At 32.7% G+C, this 23,650-nt stretch overlaps 1 protein-coding gene across 2 annotated transcripts; it reads right to left on the bottom strand.

Moving 5' to 3' along the window:
• Window positions 1-777: 777 nt before the first annotated feature.
• On the bottom strand, window positions 778-23,133 carry LOC107437948 (melanization protease 1). 2 transcript variants are annotated; one of them, XM_043039579.3, is made up of 7 exons: window positions 22,997-23,133; window positions 17,325-17,383; window positions 15,093-15,190; window positions 11,098-11,417; window positions 6,525-6,667; window positions 2,960-3,134; window positions 778-1,074 (listed from the first exon to the last, which is right to left on the bottom strand). In XM_043039579.3, exons 1-7 carry the CDS (start codon window positions 23,049-23,051, stop codon window positions 1,040-1,042), a joined length of 885 nt encoding a protein of 294 aa, XP_042895513.1. In that variant the 5' UTR covers window positions 23,052-23,133; the 3' UTR covers window positions 778-1,039. The 2 variants fall into 2 exon arrangements, with proteins under 2 accessions (XP_042895513.1, XP_071041252.1); XM_071185151.2 differs by having other exon boundaries at window positions 17,325-17,380.
• Between the last annotated feature and the right edge of the window lie 517 nt (window positions 23,134-23,650).

Genomic DNA, 23,650 nt, shown 5'->3' with positions numbered 1-23,650 from the left:
TTTTTCTGAAAAATTTGATTGAAACTTTCGTTTGAACGGAAACTTTACCCGAAATTAAAGTTGTCAAATATTAATGTAATCATTTTACATATTTTTTTTTTAATGTCAGGCACTGAACTTATCGTTCGTCGCCATGGAAGATGCCAAAAGTGTTGCTCATTTTATGTTGCCTGGTTAGCACCGTGTGACACTGAAAGAGATACTCATTCATAGGGTGGGCCACATTCGCAGAGCAGAAGACCACACAGAGAGAAACATCCTTGCCTTGAGTGGGATTCGAACCCGCAGCTATTACCTGCGCTAACCGCTCAGCCACCTGGCTGGTTTTTACATACTGTAATCAAAGAAATATTTGGTTTTGGAATTGAAAAATTCGAGATGGTGTTTAATATTTTTAATTTAAAATATATATATAATTTACTATGTGAGAAAAGTAAGTTATTGAAGTTATTTAAATGAAAACAAACGTGTTGCTGTTGTAGTACATTTACGTCGCACTAGAGCTGAAAAATGGGCTATTGGCGAAGGTCTGGGAAACATCCCTGAGGATGAAATATTTCAATTGTAGAATTCTTTGTTAACATTTCGTATCAGAACATTTTTGGATATTTTCAAATTCTCATTGATTTTCTAAATTTTTAAGTAAAATATGCAATTGATTTTTTTAAAAAAAGAATTAAGCACTTTACTATTCTGTTTGCGAATGCAACTTTATGTCACATATTTAAAAAAAAGAGAATTAAAAAGCATTCAATATAGCAATAATATATTTCAATATACCAAGAATATATTTTATTATAGCAACAATATGTTTCAATATGGCAATAATTTATTTCAATACAGCAATAATATATTAAAAGTCATATTTTTCAATCAACCAGACCTGACAAAATTTCAAGCAGCGCCTTTTAAAATGGCAGTCTTCATAATTTGAAAGGTCTCGCACAACAAAGTTATTCAAACTACAGAACTATAATATAAAATATTCAGTGAAACATGTTAATTTAATTTTTTGTTGTTGATATGTCCAGCATAGGAATCAGTTTCGTCGGAGACAATCCTTAAGTAGTGACCCTAGAAAATTTGAAAATTCAATAGTTAAAAAAGATAATTTTAAGCAATCCATTTTATAAATACAGCATAGCTGTGTGAATCATTAAAAACTATTACACATATTAGGATTTTGATCTGAACCAGCCTCTCAATGGTGATGATTTCAGTAGTCTTATTTAGGTCTCTTCTCAAAAGAAGTATGGAAGTATGGTAAAGAAAAACTGAAACATTACCAAAAATAAATAAACTTATCATCATAAGAAGACCATCCATTGCGAAATTATTAAACACTTAGTCTTGACGTCATTCATCATTTAGAATCAGAACTGTTTGTGGTCCGCTAAGAGAAAGTGCTGGTAGTAAAACCATTTCCCTGTTTTTGGAATATAAATAAGCAAATAACTCAGGCTACCAAGACATAAGTTAAAATGTACATGCCAGATTGTTTCCTGTATTGAAGTAGTAGTAGTTCAGTTACGTTGCACTAGAGCTGCACAATGGGATATTGGCGACGGTCTGGGAAACATCCTTGAGGATGATCCGAAGACATGCCATCACAATTTTGATCCTCTGCAGAGGGGATGGCACCCCCGCTTCGGTAGCCCGACGACCTGCACGCGAAGTCGAGCACTTTACGGTAGAGCAGTTTAACGAGGACCAATACCGCACACTCTCGGTCCCTATGCAGACTGATCCAAGTGGTCACCCACCCGCACACTGACCACAACCAGTGATGCTTGACTTTGGTGATCTGCTGGGAACCGTGTCTTAACGATCAGTCCACTGCGGGACGTTTCCTGTATTGGAAAACAACTGTTTTTATCGTACTTGTGTACAAAACCACTTATCAAACCGGTGACCTGTACCAACTGCCACGGTGAAAGCCACGATGGCTCGGGGAATAGAGTGTTCGCCTTCCAATGAGGTGAACCGGGTTCGATCCCGGCGATGACTGGACGATGCGAATCCCGCCTCAGGCTTGCACTGATCACAGTGCTGACTTGAAATATCCTCAGTGGTAGACGGATCATGGGTTAGAGTCCCCTTGCCGACAGGTTAACCGTGGGAGGTTCTAGTGGTCTTCATCTCCTTGTAAGGCAAATGCGAGTTAGTTCCATCAAAAAGTCCTCCATGAAGGCAAATTTCTCCCAATACTTTATCCAGGAGTTTTCTTGTCTTCTGGATTGGGTTCAACATTACAAGTCAACGGAGTTGAACATTAATAGTCGTAAGCCCAAAAGTTGGGTCGGCTGTTCAACGACGGTTATAAAATAAAATAAAACTGTCACGGTGAGCACTCGGCCTGTTTTACGGGCTGCGGTGCAAGGCCAAAGACAAAGCAGATGGAAGAGACAGTCCAACCCTGAATGCCAAATATTCTGCCAGCTGCTTCCTGCAAATCTTCAAGGAGATGCAGCCGTTGCTTCAAGATGAAAAGTTAGTTAATCTACTTGACACGTTGTAATTGTTAGTTAATTTATTCCGTATATGCTAACAGGTTTGTAACTTTTCACAAATTTTAATTATCTCAAATCTATCTTCATTTAGTTTCCAACTTGCTTGAAGAAATTCTTTTTAAGTTGCAGCAGCATTTGTATTTTAATATTTAATCTTGGTTTTTTAATTGAAAAATAATTAACCCTCTGGGACAAATCAATACATCAAACATTTGTATGGATTATTTTGGTAGTTATGTTTACATAACTGACATTATCTACTCGAAGTAACACAATTTTTAGAAATTCTTTCTGCATTAACTGCTGTTTCATTAACAAACAGTAAATTTATTCCGAACTACCGGATCCATGAAAAGTTTAGTAAAGAAAAATTAATCTATGAAAGTTTGGATCTTAAATTATAAAATGATTAATTTTATGTGGAATAAAAAATGTAAAATTTTACTCACAATAACAATCCTGGCCGATGTAATCCGAATGGGACATAATGAAAGACATAAAGAGTGGGATTTTCGAGAAGAGAGTAGGAATGCCTATATCACATTGTGTCGGACCCATTGATGTCATTCCTATTAAATAGTAATTTCCGTGAGTCTCGATAAACAACGGGCCACCAGAATCACCCTATAAAAAAATAATTTTTTTACTCAAAAATTACGGAACAAATTATCTAAATATGATGTAAAAAATATTCTTCACCAACTTTTTGATATCGACTTTTAATATCTGATAGACATAATACAGAGTTTGCCTAAGGAGTAATGTCAGTGAATCTACTGTGAATTATACTATATATGTTACGGCCAAAGCCCGAATTCGGCCACTTCGCGAATTGGCCGGCCAAATCGCGAAATAGATAAGAATGCTGTAAATTGGCTGGCCAACGTCCGATCTTTTCTTGATTTCGGGAATTGGCCGCGAAGAGGCATGGGATGGCTGGCCAATGTCCGATCTTTTTTTGATTTCGGGAATTGGCCGGCCAGATAGCGAAGTGGCATGGGAGGATCAGCCAAAGTTGAAAGAAAAAATCATTCGCACGTACTATTGACTCTGTATGACCATAACTTCACTCTTTAAAAATTAAAATTAAATTAAAATAAAATTTTCTAAATTTTAATTTAAAATCTATTTTTTTATATTTTTAAATTAGAAGATTTATATTTTTAAGTTAAAAAAGAAAACAAAAGGAGCAATATTAGCAAATTAAACTTTTTAATAAAGGAAATATTAAAAAATTGTGTTACCACCGTACCACCCGGTGTGAGAAAAAACATACCACTAAAATTTCTTTTCTGTAAAGTAAAAGTTATTAGAAATACAAAAGATATTAAAAAAGTAGGCCAACATAAAAAATACCTCTTTTCCTTTAATTAAAAAATGAATTATAAATCATTATATATATACATAAATAATCGGTTTCTCTCTATAAGGGGCAGTTTTTATACAATTTAATGATATCTGGCTAGCCAAAATATTTTTAAATTCACTCGATTGAATTTTATGTGTCCCCACTTCTCTGCTACGTAGAAAGAGGTTGGAAGATGGCTATGATACATTTCAGTTAATGATGCGATATGTTTTTCATATTCATATGTTTTTTTGTCTTAAGTGTTATTTTCAAAGTAGCAGACAAGTGTAACTATAGATAGTGACAAAAAAAAATTGGATCCTCACAGTCTGGGTTCAATTTTATTGGCTCGAGGGGGGGGGACCTCAAATGTGCTAATTAGTAAGTTCTGACGATATTTTAAGTTACGAAAATAGACATAATAACGTACTTTCTCTGAATAAGCATACCTTTATTTTCGATGGATTCGAATTTCTGACCTCCAAAACATAGGGGGTAACCGCAATCTTGGAAATATGGTCTTAATAGTTTTGCCAGGAGAGCTTTCCAAAGCTTGGACTCCTTAATGTTAATTTTACTTTTTGCTTATTTCGCTAAATCTCAAAAGCTTTTTAAGCGAATGGGAAAAAAAATTTGCGCGCAAGAATAAAATTCGTTTATCCAAAGATAATTTCACGCAAAGAAAACAAATTTTTCGTAAATATTTATTATTCTATAACTGTCGAAAAAAATGTTGAATTGTAAGGTATACAAATTTTTGCATAATTTTTAAGGATATCATTTTGCAAGGCAAATTACAAAATTTGAGCAAAATCGGTCGAACAGTCCCTGAGAAATCGAATTTTAAATATCTGACTTTTCTGATCGCCTCCTCTTTCCAACTCCTCCTTTCGAGGCGGTCCTGATCCGTCTCCAATAATTCCTGTTCGCTCTTCATTTCGTAACGTAAGCTCTACATAATGTCTACTACGTCTAGCTCATCTATAGTTCGTTCACTAGGAGTTGGCACTTGGCTCCGCCTTCATCACGTGGTATCGGATGATACTATTTCGCTATTTTGGGGAGAAGGATGTGAACAAGGCTGCTATTTGGAGATCGTATGAAAAAAATATTTATTTCGGTATCTTCATGTGCATATTTTGATCATGTGCATTTTATTTCATAAACTTGTTGATATTTTTCTCTTTTTACTGAATAATTTGTTCTTTTTGAGATATTTTGCTGGGAAAAAGTTTTTAAATATAAATTAGCTAGGAAAACGAAAGGTATAATAGCTGATTTTAAAGCAAAGTAAGAGACTGAAATAGAATTCACTGTTTGTGTTTGGCCATCACTTTCTACATCAGAAAGCCACCACACGGTTTCTTAGAAGTAGTCTGCGCAGACTATTTAAAAAGTGAACAGTTTGAGCGCATGAAACCAAATTCTATTTTAAAGTGACTGAGAGAAATTTGTCATATATATTTGAGAATTGAATCTGTAGTGGTAGACAAGTAAATATGACAAACTAATCATATTCAAAAATTAAACAAATTTTTAGACATATATTTGCTAGAACTTTTTTATTTTTACTAGATTTTCTATTAAAGGGCTCTTTCGCAAACTGGTTTGCTTTCATAGTGGTCTGATTGGACTACCTATAAAAAACCGTGTGGAGGCTTTGCGCTCATTAGATCTTATCTCGATTTCAAGAGGGGAAATGTTTTTCCTCTTACTCCCCCGCGCTGAAATGAACTCTGCGTCCGAGGAGGTGGAGCCAAGTGCCAACACCTGGTGAACGAACTATAGCTCTTCATAAGGATACTTATGAAATAAAAATGATGGCGCCATCTACCTTTTCAGATCTAAATCTATACTTAGCTTAAATATTTTTTATTAAGTTGTAAAATAAGAGGATATTTTTTTTTAAAAAATAATATTTTTAACACCATGATTATATTTAATTTTTTAAAGCGTATTTAATAGCGTAGTGTCTGGAATATTATATTTATATAAATATACATAAACTATTTCTAGGATTCAGTATTATATTGATATATATTTTATAATATTATGTGATATATATCAATATAATATACATACATATGCAAATTTTCTAAAGCTAGCCACACGTGCGCGGTAAATTCTACCCTTCTCATTTTAAAAAAGAGTGGAATAATTAAGTCTCGTAAGAATTTACTGAGAAATTCAGGTGCTAGTCTTTGGATCACTGTGTCCCTTTAGTGCGATGTTAATAAACTTCGACAACAAACTATAGTTTGTCTAAAGTAAGAACTCCCCATGCCATCCGTCTGGGTTCATGGCGGTGACTATGGTAACGAGGTATAACTATTTCAAGTAGGGGTGTTGTTTGTGTCATTGTTTAGGACACTGTTTGGCTCGGATTGGCGAGAGAAAGGGATTCTTTTTCTTCGGTCTATTGTGTTAGTCATTGAGTGAAGAGAAGCTACCCTCCCTGAAATGCGCTATTCTTGTTTCCATAGCAGCAGACAGCCTCAGGCTTTGTGGCGGGGGGAGTTCTTATCGTAGACGAACTGTACTGAGAACTGTTCCTCTCTGTTCATTTTTATGTGGCTGAGTGTCAAAATTATTTATGCGTTTTCTTTATTCTCGTTTTATAAACTAGATGTTATTAAGTAGTACTCGGACAGTTTCTATATATTTACCTTACATTCTTTTTCGCCTCTTCTTCCTCCCACGCACATCATGTGATTACTTATCTTCAAATTAAAAGGTTTGAATATGTCCTTGCAGTCTTCTTTTGACCATATACTCTGTTGGTTTTCCGTCAAAACATTGTTTATTGATCCTATTAGAAATAAGAAGATTTGTTTATTGATCCTATTAGAAATAAGATTTGTTTAAAATCCTATTATAAATAAGAAGATTTGCTTAAAATCCTATTAGAAATAAGATTTGTTCATTGATCCTATTAAAAATAAGAAGATTTGTTATCGATCCTATTAGAAATAAGAAGATTTGCTTAAAATCCTATTAGAAATAAGAAGATTTGCTTAAAATCCTATTAGAAATAAGAAGATTTGCTTAAAATCCTATTAGAAATAAAATTTGTTGATTGATCCTATTAAAAATAAGAAGATTATTTATTGATCTTATTAGAAATAAGAAGATTGTTTATTGATCCTATTAGAAATAAGAAGATTGTTTATTGATCTTATTAGAAACAAGAAGATTGTTTATTGATCCTATTAGAAATAGGAAGATTGTTTATTGATCCTATTAGAAATAAGATTTGTTTAAAATCCCATTATAAATAAGAAGATTGTTTATTGATCCTATTAGAAATAAGAAGATTGTTTATTGATCCTATTAGAAATAAGAAGATTGTTTATTAATCCTATTAGCAATAAGAAGATTTTCGTAAGTAAGGAGTGGTAGAAACTCAGTTATCCTTTTTTTTAATATAATCATTCAATCGTAGCTACCATCATGACTTACACAGCAAATTACTCATATTTAAACTAAAAACATTCTTTCTTTTTTTTACTTTCAATAGTTAACAGAAGAAAATATTTTAAAATTTATTTGGCTCCTTGGCAATTGTTGTTGGCGTGACAGATCACGATGCGGAACTATCTTCCTAAATCATAAATAGATTTTCATAATAGATATTCATAATAGAGATTATATTTTAATTCTTCAAGAAAACTGATGATTTTGAAACAATAGTCCTACCACAGCACAATCTTTTGAAAAAGGTCCTATACATGACGGCAGTCGTTTTCTCTCTATAAGATACAGTTTTTATGCGATTCAATAATGTATAGGATTGCTTAAAGTTCACTCTATTGAATAGTAAGTGTCCCCACTTCTTTGCTACTTCGGGAGTGGTAAGAAGAAGGAGATACGTTAAGGTGTTTCTCTCAAGTGTTATTTTTAAAGGAACCAATAAATGTGCCTATGTAAACTAATACGTTCTCTATGAACAAGACCAAGAACAAGAAACTAATATCATTTTGAAAAAAAACTGTAGCTTTCCGGACAAGGCTAATTTCATTTTTAAAATCCTTTCACCCGAATCAGGTAAGAGTATTTGCATCAAGTACTTGTATAAATGCCAAAAAAATTTTTTTTATCTAATGTATTTATGAATGAGATTGTATGAGATATTATGGTACCAATATTGTGAAAACTATTAAAGTATATGACGCCCGGTGGCTGAGCGGTAGCGCTGTCGTGCCACAGGTCCCTAGTTCGATCTTCGGGCCGGCAAGGTTGACTCTGCCTTTCATCCTTTCAGTGGGTCGATAAATGAGTACCAAGCATGCTTGGGAACTAAACACTGGGGGTTTTGCGTTCGGCTGACCACCTGACCGGAAAATCTGCTCCTGCACCCCTGAGCCCAAGGTCAAGAAAATTGAGATGAGCACAGTAGACCTTGACCCTCTATTGGCTGTCACGCCACTGAGTTTAGTTTCATTAAAGTATATGGCTTGAAAATATATACAAATGCAATGATTTAAAATGACATATCGAAAATGCAGAGACACAGTTGAGAAAAAGTTACATGAAATTGGGGTCAACAGTTAGAGAACTGTGGCTGCAGAAGGAAGAAATTTTAGGAAAAAGCGTTGACCTGCAATAGGCTGTAGAACTACGCAAGAAGAAGAAGAAAAAGTAAATACAAATATATAAATGTGGACTAGACCAAAGAAATAAAAGAAGAATTATCGAAAAAAATGTCAGAAAATAAAACATACTAATATACGTGCTAAGCGGGTTTCTCTTTGTACATTTCTGATAGGCCGGTATAAAATGGCTCACTAGGAGTTGGGCCCTTGTGCAAGGGGTCGTGAGTTCGATCCCCACTGGCTGTAGATTCCTTGTGTTGTAAATGGTGACTAGTTCCCGTTAAATTCATCGTGTCACAAAGTCCTCCATGTTCCCATAACAAATTATACCTCTGGGGATACTGAACTGGAGATTGATCGTTCTCTAGTTCAGGTCAAAATTACGATCTGCGGATGAATAAATGTATGAATGGTGTTGCTCTATAAACGGGCTGTGACGTGTGTGTGGCTATAGATAGCCCCACCTGGCCATAGATAGCGCCACTAAAAAACAAGAAACGCACTCTTTGCCTTAGATTCGCTTGGTTTCACCAATCAGGCTTGCTGACATTGGCTTTTTGCATTAGAAACAACAACAGGTCAAATGTGCGCTTTTTTTTTAAAGTTTTCTTTTCCACGAATTAATTTTGATGAGGTTTTTTTGTTCTTTTCTTTATTAAATTCTTCATGATTAGCACGATTCTTACAGTTAGAATCTGCAGTTTTTATCTTTTTCAGCAAGATTACAAAGAATATTATGACAAACTATTTTGTTCTGACGAAACATAAGATATCGTACTATAAACAATGTTTAAAGGCTAGGTTTGCAGCTAAAAAAAAAAAAACCTTGAATTTCTGCTTTTTTCCATTAGCGACTTAGTTTCTTGCCCGGCGAAATTTTACTTTTTATTTTAAGAAAATTGATGTGCAATGATTTTAATTACCACTATATATATATATATATATATATATATATATATATATATATATATATATATATATATATATATAATACAAAAATTATAAATACTTTTGTATTAATAAAACAATTAAAACTCTTTCGTTTTCGTAAAATGTCTTTGGTAAAGAATAGGTGCAGAAATTCTATTTTGGGACTTCAAGGCTGAAAACCGACCATTGAATTATAATTAGATTTATATTTCAAAGGAGGAGTTATTTTTAGAATCTTGTTCCTCTTTCACTTCCATATTAGGAAGTAGTAAATGATTTTCCATATTGCGTAGAGTTATAATAAGGTATGTACGACTGGAACCTAATTACATCAAAATCTGTGAGTATTTAATACGAGACCGATGGTTTTCGCATGTCTCTTGCTGAATAACGTGTTCCAATAAACATCTGCCGGAACCATCCGGAGTTTTGTCCACACCCCCTTCCTTGTGGAGTGGGGATTTGAACTGTTATAACCACCAGCCTACCTTCAAATAAACCTTTTTATAACGTATTATGGCTTTGACTGCATTATTAAAGCTGAATACAACAATGATAACAGGGATGTAGCCCTGTTATTATATATATATAGTCAGTTAAATATAAATATTGTAAATCTACCAGAGAAGCGCTGTCAAATTTGCAGAGAAGTTAACTTGTTCCGGTTAATTATTTGCAAGTGACAGTCTTTTGTTGTATGATTCTTGTTTATTTCATAACCGTCGTTGAACAGCCGATCCAATTTTTTGGCTGCTACTTTTCAGCTACGTAGCCTTGTAATTTTGAACCCCATCCAGAAGACAAGGAAACTCCTGGAGAGGTTACATGGAGAGGAAAATCTCACACGGTTAGCCTGACGGCAAGGAGACACTAACCCATGATCCATCTACCACTGAGGATATTTTATTTCAGCACTGTGGTCGGTGATAGCCGGGTGCGGAATTCGTATTGATCAGTCATCGTTGAGATTTGAACCCGGTTCACCTCATTGGAAGACGAACGCTCTATCCCCTGAGCCACCATGCCTTGATTCTTGGTTTAGTAAATTCGACCACATCTACTTCTACACCATTCAAAGACTTATGCGATACGCCACTTTGTTACAGTTAATCCGTGTTGAGCGTTTTTATAAAGTTAGCAAAATTAACCAAAAATTTGCAAATTTCAGTTTGTAGTTCTCTTCCGTTTTCAAAAATTATTTTACTGGATCCGGAACAGTTTACATCTTTGAGTTTATATTTTATTTTTCAACCGTCGTTGAACAGCCAATCCAATTTTTGGGTTTACGACTACTAATGTTCAACTACGTAGCCTTGTAATTTGGAACCTAATCCAGAAGACAAGGGAACTTCTGGATCAAGCATTAGGAGAAAATTGCTTTCGTGGAGGACTTTTTGATAGAACCAACCCGCATTTTCGTCACGTGAAGAGGAAGACCACGAGAACCTCCCACGGTTAGCCTGATGGCAAGGGGACTTCTAACCCATGATCCATCTACCACTGAGGATATTTCACGTCAACACTGCGGTCGGTGCAAGCCGGAGGCGGAATTCGTATCAACCAACCATTGCCTGGATTCGAACCCGGTTCACCTCATTGGAAGGCGAACGCTCTATCCCTTGAGCCATAGCTGCTCTGCATCTCTGAGTTTAAACGAATTAAGACTATCTACCACTTCAAAGGGGTGTGGGATATATGTTATGCCCCTATAACTTACCATTCGACAACTGACACCAGCCTGCTACAGTACCACTATCGACATTAATTTCCGGTTTTAGTTCCGGCAAGCATATTGGAAATATTTTGTCGTTAAATTGTACAGGTTTCCTTAACTGTAGCAGCATCAGATCTACTGGAAGAGTCTCCTTAGTTTCCATGTAAAATCCAGGATGCACGATAATTTTAGCCACTTCAATTTCTTCAGCAGGATTGCAGATGTAATGTGTTCCGACACCGACACTGTAGCGACTAACTAGATCTTTATCCAGTAAAAGTCCTTCTCTAGAATCGACTTTTGCGTCCTTTATTATATCTGATCTGAAAGACAGAAATTTATCGTACATTTTTTCTTTTATGAGAAACATGCAGGTCGTGGACAAAAATATGGAAACTCTTCTATACTAATTCTATGTAAACAATCATTCCTAATCTTTCAGAAGACATGACATCGTAAAACTATTAATGCAACTTGATAGGTATAGTTTGACTAAAGTAAGAACTACCCTAGCCATTTGTCTGGACCCATGGCAGTGACTATGGTAACGAGGTATAACTATTTCAAGTAGGGGTGTGGGGTCTTTGTTCAGGACAAGTTTTTGCTCAGGTCGGAGAGAGATAGGGATTGTTTTTCTTCGGTGTATTGTGTTAGTCCTATTGTGAAGAGAAGCTACCCTCCCTGAAATGAGCTCTTCTTGTTTCCATAGCCGCATACGGAGTCAGATTTTGCGGCGAGGGGAGTTCTTACGGTAGGCAAACTATGCTTTATTTACGTAGCACTAGAGCTACCCAATGGGCTATTGACGACGGTCTGGGAAACATCCCTGAGGATGATCAGAAGACATGCCGTCGCAACTTTGATCCTCTGTAGAGGGGATGGCACTCCTGCGTTGGTAGCCCTACGACCTGCGTGGGAAGTCGAGTATTTTATGGAAGAACAGTTTAACGAGGAAGAAGAACAGTTTAACGAGGACCAATAGGGACCCGTGGTCCCTACGTAGGCTGATTAAGGTGGTCACCTACCCGCTTACTGACCGCAGTCAAGCTTGACTTCGGTGCTCTACTGGAAACCGTGTCCTTACGATCAGTCCACTGCTGAACGTTAGTGCAATTTGATAAATCATGTTTGAAACATATAGAAATAGCGTAATTTTTTTAGCCCTACAAATTTCGGATCGATCAAAATGAGAAGTTGATAACTTCTTTCTCGCTTTAATAGCAATTTTGAAATCATTCTATAGGGTTGTATTACGAGGCGTTTTCGGATAGAAAAGATACTTCCCCGATAGCGGCAAGGGAAAAGTTTATGTGAGTCTGTTGGCAGCCTGAACTGTAACCTTGTACGTTTCGCTTTTCCCTCGAAGTCATTAGTTATATTTATGGTGAGTCTTGTTTAAGTAATACCTCCTTATAATAGGGAGATTTCGCAAAATTACGTTAGCTTCCGTGTGCTTAAGATTTCAAGTAATTGCTCATGAGCACGTAAAAAAATATTAAGCTTACGCAAGTGAAAAGTAAGAGATTTTTCAATAATCCGTAAGTTAAAAACAATAACTTAGTGGTTACAACTAAATCATTTTAACTTTGACCACAAAATCAAAGCAAACATTTACAATAGATGTAGACTATTTCTTTAAAGCAGTGGCAAACGATTCAAGATGATTTGCTCAATGTAAAACTGTGGATTTGTGAGCAGAAAAATTTGGTAGATTTTGATGAACTTAGCGGTAAAGAATGCGGCTTATTATTATTAATTATTAATATTTAAAAATATTATTGAACATCTATTGATTATTTAACTTCTTTTAACTAAATTGTATATTTAAAATAAATATAATTTATAATTTTGTAATATCGAAAATATAAATAGTTTCTTACTGAACTAGTTCAATTAGACAACCAAAATGTTAAAACAAAAAGTAACAAAATTAGTTTTTTTTATTGAATGAATTTCTAATTGTTATTAATAAATTTCTTCAAATTTGCATTCCATGCTTTTAGTTCGAAGGCAGGCTTAAACAGATAACAAACATTTAACAGCAATGAACAGCGTGCTTGTAGCTTTGTCGGAGTGTACATCACGCCAACATAACGGAAGGATACGTAGCATATAAAATAAACGTGAGCATGCGGAGTTGCTTGGTGAAACCGAGCAAGTTTAAGGCAGAGTGTGCGATTCTTATTTTTCAGTGGCGCCATCTATGGCCAAGAATTCGACTTCGCCACATCATACGTCACACCTGTTTATAAGGCGGATCCATTCACACATCCATTCGTTCATCCACAGATCGTAATTTTGACCTGAATCAGAGAACGATCGATCTCCAATCCAGTACCCCCAGAGGTATTGATTTGTTATGGGAACATGGAGGACTTTTGCAACTTGACAAATTTAACGAGCATCAGTCACTTTACTACACGGGAAGTCATCGGCCGGCGGGATTCAAACTCACGAACTCTCGGACATGGGCCCAGCGCCTTACCGACCAGGCTATCCCGGCCTATCCGGACGTAAAGTTCGTTCCATTTTACGTTTTCTTCATTCATATGATTGCAAAAAAAATCATGAAAATAAGTACACAAAAGGAATACAATTCAAAGCAAAAGCCGGCGTTAGTTGAGAAGCGGAATTCGATTGTTACATAACTACGCTCGTTCTCATACTAAGCGTCAAACGAAAACAATACTCAAAAATTAATTAATTAGTCAGCGAAAATTGTACGTTTCTCAATTTTTTCGGCTACGGAACCCTAAATAATCAACCTTCTTCCGGTGGAACTCCAAATTAGTAAATAAATTTATTAAGGTAATTGGGAATGTTGTAACCTCTATAAAGGACTACTTTAAAATATTTAATTAGTCGTAATAAAAATAATTAATATTTAATTAATTAAAATTAAATAAATATTATTAATTAACTAAAGTTAAATAAATAATATTAATTAATTAAAATTAAATAAATAATAATATTGATTAATTAAAATTAAATAAAAAATAATATTAATTAATTAAAATTAAACAAATAATAATATTGATTAAAATTAAATAAATAATATTAATTAATATTAAATAATTTTATTTGATGTTTATATTAAATATTTATTAAATAATTATTAAATAATTAATAAAAATAAATTATACTGAGAGCTTCCTTGGCCGACTTTTTTCGAAAAATAATTAACTTAATTATTTACTGATCCGAGTTAACTCGGGGGTATTCAGGAGAGCGATAAAGACATCACGTGTGTATCATTTGTGTCTCTAAATCATTCGCATTTCTCCAATAGAGAACGTTCACAACCATAATATGTCCCAAAATCTTTAATAGAGATTTATTTTCTTAAACATGATATCTGTTATGCAACACACAAAACATACTGGCTTGTTCCGGCACAAACGCATTTCGTTAAATGAGTTTTAAAAAAAAAAGTGAGTTTATTCATAGTTAAAATAAATTAAAACAAAATCTTTCTGTCAACTGTTGCTACGGGATAATAATTCATTTCATTATATATATAAATCCCAGGTTATTCTCAAGCTGCTAAGATACTTGCACCAGAAGTCTCTAAAACTACAAAATTCGCGTTTTTCTTATAGAAAACGTTTTTTAAAACACGATTACCAAAATATTCTTATAAAGGTTTATTTTCTAAAATATAACGGTCTGATAGTTAAAACACGATTCCCGAAGTTAAGCATCACTGGCTGTTGTCAATGTGGGGGTGGGTGACCACTTGGATCCATTTGCGTAGGGTCCGAGGGAGTGTGGTATCGGTCCTCGTTAAACTGTTCTACCGTAAAGTGCTCGCTTTCGCGCTCAGGTCTTCGGGCTACCGAAGCGGGGGTGCCATCCCCTCTGCAGAGGATCAAAATTGTGATGGCATGTCTTCGGATCATCCTCAGAGATGTTTTCCAGACCGTCGCCAATAGCCCATTGTGCAGCTCTAGTGCGACGTAAATGAACTACAACTAAAATATAACGAGTCTTATACTTACAGACAATGAGCGGCAGATAAAACATACTGGCTTGTTATAAGAGTTCCAGCACAAACTGGTTTTATTTCGTTCTTTTCGTCCCTATAATGGATTATGCTCTGGAATCGAAGAATTATTTCAATAAAAACATTATGAAGAAAAGTTTTAATACTTTGGCCAACTGGTTTTATTTGTAAAATAAAAAAATATATACAATTAATTACATAGTGAAAGCAATCAATGAAAATTATAAAGCTGATTGTTAAGAATTACCTTGTTAAAAACTTGTTATGTTTTCCAACTACACATTATAAGACAAAGATTATGGAAGTTCTCCCCAATCTGGAGAATAACGGCATTATTTTTTTATCATTTTGTGTTATTTTATAACCGTCGTTGAACAGCCGACCCAATTTTAACTTTACGACTACCGGTGCTCAGCTCTGTAGACTTGTAGTTTTGAACCAAATCCAGGAGACAAGAGAACTCCTGGATCAAGTATTGGGACAAATTTGCCTTCGTCTAACTTTTTCATGGAACTAACCCGCATTTGCGTTACATGGAGTGGAAGACCACGAGAACCTCCCACACTCTAAACTATGATCCGTCTACCACTGTGGATATTTTACGCCAGCACTTAATCGGTGCGAGCCAGCTGTGGAATTCATATCAACCAGCCATCACTGGGATTTGAACCCGGGTTATTTCATTGGGAAACGAGCTCTGTATCCCCTGAGCGACCACGGCCAACTCATTAGGTTTGAGGAAAGAATGCCACTAAGTTATAAGAGTTTACCCGCCACTAGATTGGCTACTAACTGAAAATTTAAATTTTCAGGTCGAAAGTGAAGCCTCCCCCCACAGAATAGTTTTTTCCATTATTTCAGTTACATATTGAAGAGATATGATTAGGGAATTTACGTTCCTCAGGTTTGCCTAAAAATGGTGATGAGCAAAAAGCAGCACTCTATTAAAAAAAATCCTCTCACTTGATCTTTATCGATAATTATTTTAATATTAAGAGCCAGAATTTCTTAGTCAAGCAGGCTTGGGTATTTGACATTTTTGATTTTGTTGAAAATTTCAAGATATGTTCTTTATGTAAAACTATTAGGCACATGTTTTTTTATTTTTATTTTCACAAGAATTTTTTTTAATCCAATTTAAATTTTTTGTATCGAAGGTCAAAAGTACAAAACCAGCATAAAAAATTGAAAGAAATTTTTTAAATTTCAGAATTTTCAAATCGGACTTATAGCTAAATACGATTAACTACAAAATTATGAATTTTTCTTTCAATTCTTTTCTTTGCATGACCAGTCTGAAAGAAGTATTTTAAATGCTCAGATCTTGCGCAATTTTTAATGTTTTTTCTTCCTTCAAATTCTAAAATGATTTTGTTATTAATTAAAAATTGAGAATTAAGAAAGACAGACCATGAGTGAGGTTCACTGTATAAGGCTTTCAACTTCATATAACGCAAATGTTGGTTAATTCTATCAAAAAAAGTCTTTCACAAAGGCTAGTTTGTCCCAATGCTTGATCCAGGAGTTTCTTTGTCTTCTGGGTTGGGAAAAAATTACAAGGCAACGAAGTTGAATATTGATATTCGTAAAGACAGGATTGGGTCGGCTGTTGAACGCCGACCCAATCCTGTCTAAACAAAATAAAACCTTTATCTCAAATTGGGGTACTTTTTTCTTGAACATTCAGTGCTCGTCTAAATAATAGAAATATCTGTGTCAGAGGCTAAACTATATCACTTGACTAGTATAATTTAATCAATTGCTGTGATTTTTTGGTTGTGACCGAAAGCACGATTCATCGTTGAACAATTCTTATTCCTGTTCCGACTGAAACGTTTTCCTATTGGTTGCTACTAGTAAATTATTAATCGCTGATTAATTTTCGATTGGCAGGTAAGAGAAGTGACGTCAGTTTAAGCAGTTCTGTAGGGATACTTATTTAAGATTTTGAAGTTGCCCGGTCTCACCGCTAGGGGTATAGATTATGGATTCGAATTCGATAGTATTAAATGCATCCATTGAAAATATTTCTCTTCGGAATTTTTAGATGTTTGACGTATGTATTTCTGGTGATATTTGAATATTTCCATACATTTTGAACATGTATGATTCATAAAATCGATTCATAATAATCAACATTATTATTGTTTGAATATAGGAAAAAAGTTAAAGGGTTAATCTCAAAATTATTTTCTTTTTAATATTTAAAATGAATATAGGCGCTTACCATGAACCTGTACTTATTAGGAGGTTTTACTTCATTTAATTCATCCTCGTTTTCCGCTGCTGAAAGTAAAATATGAAATATATTCGTAAATAAAAATTGAGCTTTTCCAACACACACTACAACCAATTCTAAATTTCTTGAAAATCAATTGTAGTATTGCTTAAAAATAGAAAAAAAAGAGTCAATCGGTACAGCTTACAACAAAACCTACTTAGTTAAAGAATAACATTGATTTTCCTTACTTCCTGGTTAATTATAAGATATTAATTACATCGAATAAATTTCTTAGAAATAGAAGAAAAAGAGTCAATCGGTACTTATAAAAAGCACTTAAAAAGCGAAGTTATTGTTACGTCATTCAATAACTGAAGGCCACGTCACGATTTACTAAATGTAGTTGGATTTAATCATTAGAAAAAGTATGCTGGTTTGCGTGTTAGCCATTATATAGAAGAAAAAAAACAGAAAAAATAAGAAAGCGGCCGCAATAAATGTATAGTAAAATTGATTTTCTTTACTTCCTTGTTAATTATAAGATATCAATAATAATATCTAAATATAAAAATAAAATATATATAATATAAAAATAATAATATCGAATAAATGAAAATAAACTAAAATAAATTTCTTACATGAATTTCTAAAATAGAAATTGGCATATTGCAAGCTAGTTAACTTTTTCTTTCTTTTTTTTAAAGTATCTATTTTATCTAAATTCCTAGATATATTATTTCAAATTTGATGAGAAAAAAAATTTCTTAGAAATTATTACTTAGTTAAAAAATAAAATTTATTTTCTTTACTTCCTTGTTAATTATAAGATATTAATAACATCGAATAGATAAAAATAAACTAAAATAAATTTCTTATACGAATTTTTAAAATAGAAATTGACATATTGCAAGCTAGTTAACTTTTTCTTTCTTTTTTTTAAGTATTATCTAAATTCTTAGATATATAATTCCGAATTTGATGAAAAAAAGGTATGTTGTTTCTGAGGAAAAAAGCGTCGAAATAAGCATATTCCACCACAGTTGCTGTTGACAGTTAACTGTTATACATAATTTGAGAGATATTTTTGAGGTATTGCCATAGTTCTTTACAAAATGAAAAATGTATGACATGACGCTTTTGCAACTTTTCAATTCATCAATTATTCCAAAAAAAAAAAGAACAATTTTCATACGGGAATGAGAAGCAATTCTCTTAAGGGAAATGATCAAAATCTATGTCCCTTTTCTTCCAAGCATATTCTGAGTTGTACTTATTTTCTTAAACACGAGGGAAGTAAAGCCCCCCCCCCCGTTTACTGACCCCAACTTGATGACTTTTATTAATTTTATGCTGATGACAGCCTGAATGAAACGGATCTTACCATGTTAAAATGTACCGACAACAATGTTAAAATGCGACGTCATCATTAGATTTTTATTTATAGTTAGAAACTTTTTGAGCTATATCGTTTATTTTTAAGCGCGCAAGCTATCTCTAAGCTATCTCTAGGGAAAAAAAAGCTGATCGGAGATATATTGTTTTAATTAGGTACTTGCACTTCAAGAAGAAGAAGACCTCCCATACCCACACATGTGACCTATGACGTAATCGCCAGCTAATCTTTATCAGCAAAATAGCCTAATAAAGCTTAGCGCAAGTTTCTGTACGTAAGTTAGAATGTTCATTAACAATAATTTGATCAAATACAGAGCCGCATCACACATCGAATTAATTGAAATATGATTCTTTCTCTTGTACTTCTTTTATTTAACCTGGATTTATTATTTGTTTATGTATTTTATTGTAACTGTGATATATTTTTGTTTTGTGTACCTGGCAACTTCGATGCATGATTAGTTTGTTTATGTTCCACATGGCCTCGTGCTTGTTTACGTGTTAAGTGAGAAAGAATCTCGGTGAAAGAATTTAGAATGTGTCACTTAAGAGAATTGATATTTGACGGGCTTGGCTTACTCGAAATATAACGGAAAAAACAGTTGCTAACGTAAACAAATGCCACGTTTCGACAGCCAATCAGGATCCAGATATCCACCCTACGTCACTTGCAGGTATCCCATTGTATGGTTCATAAAATAAATAAAAAATTTTCGTGTGTTTTTCGCGTGTATGACTGCGATGTCCGCCTACTACAATAAAATTTACGTAGTTTCAGGTTTTCAGGAAATATTTTTCTTATTTGTTGCAAAAGAAATGTGCTAACTATTATGTCGCCCCTGGGGTGACGTTAGCAGTCACTACTCTAAAATTAAAAGTTTATATACTTTAATTAGTAATAACCTTAATTATTATTAATTGGTAACCACAATATTTCAAGAATTTTAAAAATTATGCAAAAATACTGTATGTATTTTAAATGTTTCAGTGCTAACACATTTTTTCAAACAGCATTTCAAAAGTACTTGGAGTACAAATTGTTAGTATTTAAAAAAATTAAGATAAGGAATAAATTAAGATAAGAAATAAATTAAGATTAAGAAGAAAAAAATTGTCCACCACAACTTCAAATATTTATAAAAAAAGTCAACTGTTTGAAAAGATTTTCGCATGTTTTCATAAAAATTCCTTAAAAGATCCAGTTATTTTTAAATTTCTGATTGAGTCTCTTTAACAACCAGTGCTGAAAGGTAAAATATACCTAACGGAAAACAGAAGAAAAAAAACTGGTAAAAAGTCATTTCATCATAGCTTATTCTCGGTATTATTAGAATATTCATAGCTATTAAGACATTTTTCAAACAGTTAAAAAACTTGTAAAGAACTGTTTTTTTTTATCCGAGAAAAAAAAAATTAATACCGATAAGCAGTTTATTATTAAGAAAATTAATAGCTTTTTCTTTTCTTATGAAAACCAGTTTTAAATGAAATGGTTTTAGTATCAGGGTTTCATCTTTCTTTATCTTACTTCCAGCTCTGACTATAACTAGGAAAATTACTGAGCTAAATCCTGAATATTTAGTCTATGATCATCTATGTTAGCTAACTTGTAAGACTCTTGAGAAAGATTTTGTAAAGTTGTATTAAAATATTAATTATAGTAGGAGGAATTTTCATAAAATTAAAGCTTTGTTGCCAAAATTAAAAAATTTAATTATTAAGCCCATTCATCTTTATAAGAACATTATTGATTTATCCTTGGGAATAAATAAAGCAAGTGGAATAAAGCAAGTGGAAAAAAGCAAGTTTTTTTTAAACTTTTAAAATCAAAATATTTATATCGAAATATAAATGTTACAATCTCTGAGAACATTTTTTTAAACGATTCTTTAAGTTGGCAGCATGTATTTGGTTCAATTTCTTAAAAATTCTATTTTATTAATATTTTTTTCAATGAATTGAAAATTAATACATTATTATGATTACTTCCATAAGCTTATTGTTTTAAAATACTAATAGCAAATCAATTCAATTATTTTTTAAAATGGAATAGCATTCGCGATCGCAACGAACTATAGGGGGCGTTGTTGTATGAGACGCATACCTGCGATTTCTATATGAACCATCATTCAGTTACTCTGGAGACGTCGTTAATGTAGCGTGTAGCATTGCAACGTTCCTTCTTTATTGTGGCTAATTAAATTTAAAAAAGAAAAATGCTTGATATTCTTTCTTGTACAACCGAAAACAAAATGGTATCTCTTTTTATTAGAGAAGGAATATCCAAAACACATCGGAATAATATTTGTACATTAACAGAAAAAAATATGTATATTCTTATAAGAGTTAAAACCTAATGCTCGAGAAATAGTATTACTAAATTTAATGATATAACATGAAAGGCCCATTTAAACTTTACATTCTATAGTTTTAAGAATCATATTACTTCAGAAATTAAAATGAACAAAAAGTATACATAAGCCTCATAATTTTATGAAATTTAATTTTGTAAACAAAGTTTTTTGACAACAATTTTTATCAAAAAATTTAAAGTTTCAATAAAAATCATTATTTAGAAGCTAAGAAACGTAAAATAAAGAATGCTGACGAAACAAAAAAACAATTCTTTTTTGTCGCCATTTTTAGTGCTACGAAAATTCGTCTTTGAGATTTGCCAAAAACAAAACAAGATGCAATTTTATTTTTTCAGGAGGGAAATATTTTACCGAAAAAACGAAAATGTACCAATTCCCACAACATGAAACTTTATCTTGGTAAACGTACGTTTTGGAAATGTTATTTCATTTGGAATCTTATTTATCAGAGTTCATATGGCGATATGATTGTTTTGAATCTATGCTAAACTCTATGTCGGCTCATTTTTCACCGAAATCCGATTGACTAATTTGATTTTAAATAAAGTGTTTTATTTTATGAATTGTAGCAGAAATTTTAAGTGTAGATTGGCGGCACTTAAAAACCGCCAAATCTGTAGCGGCGGTGGCGTAAATATGTAAGTACCGAATTTTTATTCCATACTTTTCTGAATCATATTACTTCAAACATTGGAATATACAAGAAGTATACATAAACACATAATGTTATACCATTTAATTTTTCAAAAAAAGTATTTTGAGAACAATTTTTATCAAAAAATTATAAACTAAAAAACGGAAAATAAAGAATTCTTAGGATAAAAAAACGATTTTAAGAATTCTTTACATTGAAATAAAAACTTTCATATTGTTTCTTTTTTTATTATTCTTATAGTTCTTAATCAGACGTAAAAAACCATTCTGTAGAGAACCATCATCAAATGAGAAAAAAATATTTACAAGCAAATTTTTTATTGTAAAAATCATTGCACTTACCTGATTTATAATTCCCGGAGAATTCCAAAATGATAAGTTCCTTGTTTGAAAACTTTATTCTCTAATAATAGATACATAGTTTATCCCTTCATTACTTTTAGATAACATACTACACAGCAAAATTTTATAATTGATATGAATTTGAATATGTAGCTAAAAACAGAATAGCTGAATTCTAGTTGAACTTATTCTTTCAAAACTAAAAAAAACTTACCAAGAAAACGATTAAAATTAATTAAGAATCAGCACAAATGGCACTATTTCAAGTAACTTGGATAATTTTTTATTGTTGTTTTCCGAATTATATGGATACAGCAATTTATACTATTCTATAACGAAGAAGAATATGCTATAACTATTACAATTCTGTATGTTCTGAATTCATATTTATTCACTGGAATGACGAAAGCAATGTTGACTTCACTTTAATTCGTAATGAATTGAAGACAAAAGAAATGCATTTTACCTTAATACATACATCTGTAACAGTATCCGAAATCGGAAGTCATCAGTTGCAAGTTTGTTGATAATAGAAATTAAAAATTATTGCGGAATTTTTCTTCAAATGTTTGGCGTGTTCTGTTCCTGAAAGATTTACTAATATTCTGGAGATTTTTTTCAAGTTCTTCGGCCTTTTCCTTAGGGAAATTTTGTTTCTTATTTGCTGCTAAAAAATGGCGTCTGATTCTGTCAATGACTTTGATGGAACTAAATGAAAACGTGATAAATTAATGTCTGATATTTACAGGCTCCCGCTAGACGGCGTACTCGAGCGTTGCGATCGCGAATTATTAACGAATTTATAGCGAAAATATTATTGTTCGTCTGCGGTTATTGATGACTTTTTATTTAATGTATTTTTTATCGCCGTTTTTTAATCGAATCAAGAAGAAAAAATGGAAATTTACATACCTGTGACAAAGTATCCAACTAAGAATAAGATAATTACATGTAATAAAGGAGTCATTTTATTCTATTTAACGGAAATAAGCCAGTATGCTTGAAATTTTTATTCTCTGTGGTTACATCTTTCTTAAAACACTTCTTTATATGCGGGCAACAATAAAGGCTTTTGGTGGTTGGCATTTTTCGAAAGAAAAAAAATGTTTAATGATTGATTACTCCTTAACTATTATGTTTTTAATATTATTAATCTCCATTCATGAGGATGAAAGCTTTGTTTAATTACTTTTGGTGACGCAATAATAACATATGAATTCTTGTATTATTAAATGCAATCATTCTAGATTGCGTTTTTAAACTATTCTAAGTTTATTTTTTCAAACATGTTAAATAACTCATAGTATTCACTTACTATATATATATATATATATATATACGATAGGCTTGTAACTCATTTCAATTACGTTGATTATCTTATGATATAATTGCACAAAATTTCGTAAACCTAGCTTTAATATTCATGGGGATATTAACATTTTTATAAAAAACTAATTTTTTGCTTACTTTTTTTATACTATAACTGCAGAAATATTCAATAAAAATAAAGAACTTTTTTAGAATAATTTGTAATTAATAACAAAAATATTATTTTATAATTTAAAA

This window comes from Parasteatoda tepidariorum, chromosome 5, assembly GCF_982258835.1.
Source record: "Parasteatoda tepidariorum strain Cologne lab strain chromosome 5, Ptep-v5.0, whole genome shotgun sequence".
NCBI classification, from domain to species: domain Eukaryota; kingdom Metazoa; phylum Arthropoda; class Arachnida; order Araneae; family Theridiidae; genus Parasteatoda; species Parasteatoda tepidariorum.
This window is presented reverse-complemented; position numbering and strand designations above follow the sequence as displayed.